The sequence below is a fragment of the Diplotaxodon limnothrissa genome, linkage group LG10 (genome assembly GCF_057381915.1).
Source record: "Diplotaxodon limnothrissa isolate DT_005_m linkage group LG10, D_limnothrissa_male_GT1.1, whole genome shotgun sequence".
NCBI classification, from domain to species: Eukaryota; Metazoa; Chordata; class Actinopteri; order Cichliformes; family Cichlidae; genus Diplotaxodon; species Diplotaxodon limnothrissa.
The window spans coordinates 18,019,522-18,027,439 of NC_140605.1; the positions used below are offsets into that span (position 1 = coordinate 18,019,522).

The 7,918-nt window shown below is 38.0% G+C and overlaps 1 protein-coding gene across 1 annotated transcript; it reads right to left on the bottom strand.

The window, feature by feature from the left end:
• Window positions 1-2,010: 2,010 nt before the first annotated feature.
• Window positions 2,011-6,153, bottom strand: stoml3b (stomatin (EPB72)-like 3b). Its single transcript, XM_085363795.1, has 7 exons — window positions 6,059-6,153; window positions 3,373-3,476; window positions 3,198-3,270; window positions 3,035-3,117; window positions 2,736-2,939; window positions 2,373-2,507; window positions 2,011-2,252 (listed from the first exon to the last, which is right to left on the bottom strand). The coding sequence occupies exons 1-7, from the start codon at window positions 6,120-6,122 to the stop codon at window positions 2,064-2,066; spliced, it is 852 nt and encodes a 283-aa protein (XP_085219921.1). The 5' UTR covers window positions 6,123-6,153; the 3' UTR covers window positions 2,011-2,063.
• Window positions 6,154-7,918: the final 1,765 nt, after the last annotated feature.

Here is a 7,918-nt window from a genome sequence, read left to right on the forward strand (position 1 = left end):
ACAACAACAACAACAACAACAACAAAGCTAAAAAAGTCCAGATATGTTAAAAAGGGGTCACTGTAAATACATCAGGCCCAGGAGAAAAGATGAAGTTGGCAGCGCTAATGGGAGCATGAGTTAGATTTAGAAGCTGATCAAATATTGTTAATAGTTTAATAGATGCATGAAAGGGGGGAATAGGGCTGCGTCGGGGGGCACCAATTCTTAACATTTCTAAAACCGCCCCTGGTTACATCTTCTGTTCACTTACAGATGAAAATGTTACCAGCATGTAAAATATATGGCGTTTCTGAGTTACCAGTTTTTCATTACCTTTAACTAAAGTTGTATTTGCTATACCAGCACTTTTGACAGTCCTGAAAAGAAAGAAAGAAATAGAAGCGGGATTCTTTTCATGGATCTTTTTTTTTGTATGAGACGTACACAGGGTTAACTGTTCTTAAACGAGCAAATGTTGGCGTTGAAAAGGGGGGGGGAAAAAAGTATCTCAATTGTGACTGATTTTGTACCTATACTAACAGTTTTTGAGAATGTCAAAAAGAACATGCCAGTCAGAAAGTCACTGTGTTTTCAGTTTTTTTAGGACCACAATTCACCGACACTGAAAGATTCTTTAGGTTTCTCCTAAAAAGTTATTTAAGCTGCAAAAAACTACAGTCAACATGGATGCAACAAAACTACTGTTTACAAGTGACAGCGCAAAGTTACCAGTGTCGTATTTAATGAATATTTCACCACTGAATGGACTTTCATTTCTAAACAATAAACTGGTATTGTAGTGACCCTGCAATGTGTCCTGTGGACATCTTACTATGTGCTGAATGTCAAAAACCTAACTACTGCGTTTTAGGGGTTTTTTTTTCCTTTTTTACAATTTGTTCATGTGATTTTGTTTAATATACAAGGACCTTTTGTCTGACGACTATGTAGCAGCCATTTAACATGTAGCACTTGGCTGAGCCTCCCCGTAATACACGAGTAATTTATTCCATTTATTAGGGGGCAAAATGCCCATTTTAATATTTAAATGCTGTCGTAGCAAATGTTTGTCGACTTTCAGCTCTTAAATTTGAATTTGTGTGTGTAAACTATACAAAGACTCATTTTGGAACTGGTAGAGGAACAAGGTTTACAGAATATTGTTTGTTCTGGCACTGATTGTACGTTTGAATGTAAATACATTTACAACATGAGCTGTGTCTTAGTGCACCAACAGAGTAATAGAAGCATGTTTTTTGTTTTGTTTTTCTTTTCTGTCTTTGCTGTTTTATCGCTCTCCCTTTCTCTTATTTAACCTCTCAGCATTTGTGATTGTCAAAAATGTAACTGTAGCGTAGGAGACCTAGAAAATGAAGAATGAAATAGTTCATCAATGTAATGTGATGCACAGTATGTTGATGCCTTTGATTTGTTCTTTTTGGGGGAGATCAGAGTATTAAAATGTTTAAGAAAAGTGAGGGAAATCCTTGTGTTCATTTTAGTAGTACTAACGTGTGTTTAGCTGCTGTATATTCAGAGCTAGTTTAATAGTTCAAAGCCCTGACTTACTTTTTGTCATCACTTGTCTTTTCTTCAAACAACAATCTTCTCATCTTTTAAGACGCCACGAAATAATTCTCTACACAAGATGTTACTTCTTTTTATATTACTTTTATTTTTGGAAATGAAAGAATCTTTTGGTAGTTAACAAATAAATTCAAAAGAGAAATAACATAATCTGTTAAGCGATGAGAATATAAACTATAAAGAATGTTACAAACACAATAATTACAAAGCAGCAAAAGCTTTGTTCATTTACGGAAATATAAGAAAACATTCAGTCATTCATGCACTGTATAATGAATTGCAGACAACTTACTGGAAAAGTTTATCAGAATATTGTTCTAGACAAATAACAACAGGTTTCAAGTCACACCTTGAAGTAAACATGAAGATTTTCTGTGATTACTGTTTGGCATTCGCAACAGCTTTTTGTTTTTTTATGCACATATATGCAAATCAGTCGTTTGATTCAAGCTTCACGATGAGCAACAAGCTGAGGCGTCATCAAGCCGGCGACCTCACTTCCTCATGAAGTGGGAAATGACATCCATGGGCAGGGGGAAGATAATGGTGGAGTTCTTCTCTGCTGCGATGGTGTTGAGAGTCTGGAGGTAGCGAAGCTGAAGGGCTGAGGGAGACTCGGCAATCACAAGGGAAGCCTCTTTCAGGGCCCGGGATGCATTCATCTCACCCTCTGCTGCGATCACCTGTGCGTGGATCAAAACAGAGTGAGTAATCAGGAAATGCAAAATAAGTCATTTAAAAGTCAAAAGCGTGAAATGAATAATGCACTTCTAGGAAGTATTTCATGTGCGACATTTCCAGACCTTAGCCCTGGCCTCTCGCGCAGCCTCGGCCTCAGCGGCCATGGCCCTCTGCAGCTGAACCGGCAGCTTCACGTCTTTTATCTCCACACGCTCCACCTTGATCCCCCAGTTGTCTGTGGCTTCATCCAAGTTAGACTGGAAAAGTCAAGAAGAAGAGATGATCACAGCTACAGCTTACAGTGTAAATACAGAGTATGTTTGGGAAACAGAGCAGATACTACGCACATCCGAGTCTTTTTTTAGGTATTAGAAATATGATGCCAAAAATAAAATGGAACTGGGTTTTTCATATTCAGATTCATCTAAAGGGGATTTTCTGGCTTCTGAAAAACCTCTAAAAACCACATCACACACGTTTTATACCTGCATGCTGTGAGCGATGCCCTCGCGGTCAGACAAGACTTCAGCCAGGTTCTTGGTTCCCAGGACATTTCTAAGGGTGGTTTGTGCCAGCAGACGGGTGGAAAAGTCAGCATTGCTAACATTGGCCACAGATGCGATGGGGTCACTGACGCGGAAGTAGACCACGCCATCTACGCTAACTGTAACTGAATCTTTGGTCAGGATCTATAAAAGAAATACATATACCAGCATGATGAGTCATTTTATAATGCTGCAAGGGGGCAATTTTACATCATTTTGTTGTTCGTCTACAATCCTACCTCTTGTGGTGGGATGTCAAATGAAATGGTTCGCAGATCCACTTTCACAAAGGAGTCAGTGCATGGCAAAACAAAGAAAATTCCTGTGGACAAAATAAATAAAGTAAATACAAATTCTTTTGTCTAAGAACCCAACAAATGTGCAAACCCTGAGCGTTTCTACCTGGTCCTTTAGGCTTCCTGTCTGTGATGCGGCCCAGTCGGAAGATGACAGCTCGCTCATACTCCTGAACGATCTGCAAGACCAAAAACACAAGCTGAGTTCATGTTCACAGCAGCAAAGGAAACTGTGGTTTCAGCTCCTCAGCCCACTGTGCTTATTTAGTTATCTCGCTCACCTTCAGACAAAACCAGATCGTTATGGGGAAGAGCAGAACTGTGAACAGGCCAGCGAGTATAACTATGATCCAGCCGCACGCTCCCAAAGACCCTGTGCGTTCGGCTAAAGAGAGAGAAAAACAGAGACGGCGTGTGTTTAAATGTGTTTGGCACACTTTGACACCCATACGTGGATGGAGAGGAAAGTTACCTTGTCATAAGTATTAGCTTTAATCACGCTTACATAGAAAATTGGTTCTGATTCGGTGAGGTACACAAAGATCTTCTTCAAGCTCTCAAGCTTCAGCTGCTAAAAGATCAACAAACTATTCAAAAGTGGATTACGTGCCGACAATTGTAATTAATATTTTCCCACAGTTCATAATGGTCTTATTGTTGGACTGCTCCTCACATTTCCAGCTTATCTTAAATGTTGGGTATAAACAAAAGGTCCGTGTCAACCATTAAAATAAATATTTTCTTTGTTATTGTGATACCTATCTGTGTATATTTCCTCAGATTTCCATCCTAGAGCAAACACAGATACACAGAGAGCTAAACTGTTAGCGTACACATGAAAACACTCTCCCATGCTCTGTGCACACACTGAAATATTTACTCACGCAATACAATCTTGGGATTTCTGCTTTGTTTGTGAAAAGAAGCCATTAAAAACAGAGAAGGGTCAGTGTATTCCAGACTCATGGTGTACAGTCTTTCTCTGCGGTTTTGTGACGTGGCCATTAAACAATGATGTTTAACTTTATGTTGGATTATTAAGCAGCATTAGGGAAATGTTGTAATGTTGAAGCGTAAGTCTCAGCTTCACGGCTAATTTATCTGCTTAATTTATACGTGAGCTGGTTTTCATTGGGAATAATAAAAATAAAATGAGCGCCTGGAATTGTAACAAGGCAAAAAAAAAACTTATCTGAGACATATAAGTACAGAATGTCCCAGATGACTAACCTGCTTAAATTTATTGTGGATCCCTTTGGAACTGGAGGTGAGATCTTTTGGCTTTCTGTATCTACCACACAGGACACCTGAGGGACGGCTTTTAACCCTCATCTGCCAAGTAGGCCGCCACACAATGCAAAAGTGCGTGGGTGGAAACCAGAGCGCAGGCACGGGTAAATAAGAAGGCCTGTTTACACAGTTGTAATTCATATTTTCCTTCAGACAATTACACTCACACTCAGTTTTCCATCCTACAGTTTACACAAATGTTTAGTCATGCAATATCATCTCCTTTAAAAAAAATTAATTTGGGAGAGGTGCTATGTGTAATAGGTTTCACCTCTAATAACAGCATTTGAGCCTCTTTATATGGTTTACAATAAAAGCATTACAAAATGACTCCAATGTGAATCACTAAACAGGGCTACTATAGGATGATCTTAAGTATACTTTAATATAAAGTTGAGAGATGACCTTTATTTTGCTATTATGCTCTGTGGTATCTTTTCTGTGGTAAAAAAAAAGAAGAAGAAGAAGAAGTAGAAAGAAAGGTGTTGTTTATGCCTTCAAACAAGAGGACATCGATCAGCAACAGGAAACAGCTTCCTGTGGTTTGAATGTGTTGCTGTGAGACTGAGACCACTGTACTGAAGTCTGCAGGCGTTTCAATCCACCTTGCAAACCCACCTCAGATGTTTCATATGTTCTATGGCTATTATTGGGCGACCGTGGCTCAGGGGGTTGGGAATCGCATCTGTAACCGGAAGGTCGCCGGTTCGATCCCAGGGCTCTCTGTCCTACGGGTCTTGGCCAGAGGGGCGATGGCGCGATATGGCAGCCTCGCTTCTGTCAGTCTGCCCCAGGGCAGCTGTGGCTACAACTGTAGCTTGCCTCCACCAGTGTGTGAATGTGAGAGTGAATGAATAGTGGCATTGTAAAGCGCTTTGGGTGCCTTGAAAAGCGCTATATAAATCCAATCCATTATTATTTAGAAGTTATATATTTTAAAAATAATACAAGATGATCATGTTATTTCAATCACAGCTTTCATTGTGCCTGTTTTTAATATCTGTATATTTCATTTTAGAGAAAAAATAATAAGCATACTTGCATACTTTTAGTTGAGTTGTAGAAACTTAGCTAAGACATTTAAGGAAATCTTAGCTGTCTCAGTACACTAACCGATCTCTGCACCCAGGTAATATTTTACCTACGTCAAAAATAGAAATGCTGCCCGCACAGCTATCCGTTTGGCATTATCTTGTCCGACAGGCTGGTGATAATAAAAACAATGGGGTAAAAAGTGATATGGAAACAACCCCTTATCAACGCCCACATAAAGGACATTTCCATACATGCGAACATGACAGCGCTTCCTTTTCACCAGTGCACACACACATAAAAAAAGTCACATGCTTTGGGACTGTTTGTCTTGGTGGCATGTGATTTCTGTCACTATGACGATAGAGTCAAACTATAACCCTAGTCTGTTTAGCTGCTTTCCATCTCCACACCGACTATACAGATATAAAACTGATACTAAAATGACTCACAGAACAAGGATGATATTTTACATGTAATTGTTGGCCAACAATAACACTGTGCCTTGTTGGAGAAGGATATAACTCTGTTCTCGAATGAAGTAGTAGTAGTAATAGTAATAGCTTACTTAGCACAGCCAGTAACAGGATATCGAACCCTAAAAACACGAAGTAATAATAATAATGATATTGAAAGTCAGCTTACATATCAAGTCCTCTTTGCTCATTCCTCTCCTCTTCTGGCTTTCCATCTGGTCTTCCATTTCCATATGCTGGTAAAACTGAGAGTGGTTAGTAGGAAGTGCGTTTAGAGAGAGTTTGTTGAAGTGTGCCTGAACTGGAGCAAGTGCGCCTTTTAAAGAAGCCCTGCTGCAATACAATGTGGCTCAAGGTGTAGGCGTGGCTCTGATTCAGGGTCAATCATCGCCACAGTAACAGAGTACTATCGTCATGATTCTTCCAGGCAAATGGATAATCTTAGAGGCTGTAAAATTCTAGATAGCACTTGCAAAAAAAGAAAAGAAGAAGAAAATCAAAAACCACGTGACATGTATGAACCACATGGGAAACAGTACAGTATATCGATATATTTATTACTATAAACTTTTATTTCTGCTGTGATGTTTACATAAAAAAACCGTATTATAATTTTGTATTTTCATTATTTTTTATTTCTTAATGCTTTAAGTTTAACACTAAAGATCTTCGGGTTTTATTTCATTTTAAGATAGACGGATAGATAGCAAAGAAACAAATCATTTAAATCAAATAAGATACAATTTGTGTTCACGATTAAAATGTAATTTATAGTAAGATGTAAGCTGGAAATAATATAATTAAGCTATAATTACATTTTAATAATTTCCCCACCATGCTTCTGTCAAATAGAAATGCATTCCTTTGTTTCCCTTACTACTAGAATGAGGAACCAGTTAAAGCCTGATGTTGAAAACAGATTTTGTGAAATGTTGCAAAGTACACTTCACGTTACACACAAAAATGTCACTCCATAACATTGCCCACGACCTGAACAGTACAGTGTACGTACGATGTAAAATGTAATTCAATTTACTTATGCTGTACTTTTACTATGTAGGGGAAAATCAGCCAGCCAGCTTTACTGCTGAGGATCCATTGGAGCAATAACCCTTTTTACTTCTGTAATTCCCTAGAAAATTAAATACATGTATACAGGTTTAGATGGATAATCCTAATTGCACTGACTGAAAAAGTGTTTAATAGTTTTACAAAAAAGCTAAACTGTACAAAACAAAAATCACAAAAAGTTTTTTTATATATAATTAGCAAACATATTCTGATCAAAGAACTCAAATGGAAAAATTTTTTCCATGACTAATTGACACATGACTTTGTGTGTTGAGCAATAGCGACGCTTGTGATAAGCTTTGCATATGGTGGGGTAAGTGGAACGTACGCAGGTTGTAAAACCATTCAAATCAAGGTTAGGAACCAAAGTGGATATTAAATAGATGCAGTCATTTAGGATTTGTAGTTAAGTGAATCTTCAAAATTGAGTTGATGTATACGTGTAGCTTTATGGTTAAAATAAACTTTGTTTCCATTATTTTGTCCAGCTCCAGTATTTTTATTCAAGAGATGTCGACAGTAATGGCATCACATAGACTACAGATACAGTAACCAGCAGTTCACTGGAAACATTTTTTTAAAAAGGGCAAAAAATAAAATAAAAACTGTGTAGCATACAAAACATCTATTACTCAAGACAAAGGTCATTGTCATTGAGATAATCCCAGTAGAATAGAAAACTACTAAGGAGCAAAGAGGGGCAAAAGTACAGCTTTCAATCTGTTAAACTACAGAATATAATAAAAAAAAAGTGACAATGTCAAAAAGAAAATGCCTGCATACCCTTATTCTGGATAAATGTTGTAGTAGCAGTCACAGCAGTGTCACATATGAGAAATAAACTTTGTAAACATGAGAATCACAGAAAATTGCAGTCACAAATATGTTCACTGAAAAGAAAAGAATGAAAAAAAAAACCAAACAAAAAACACACTTGTGTAGAGCTGCCAAATGCAAG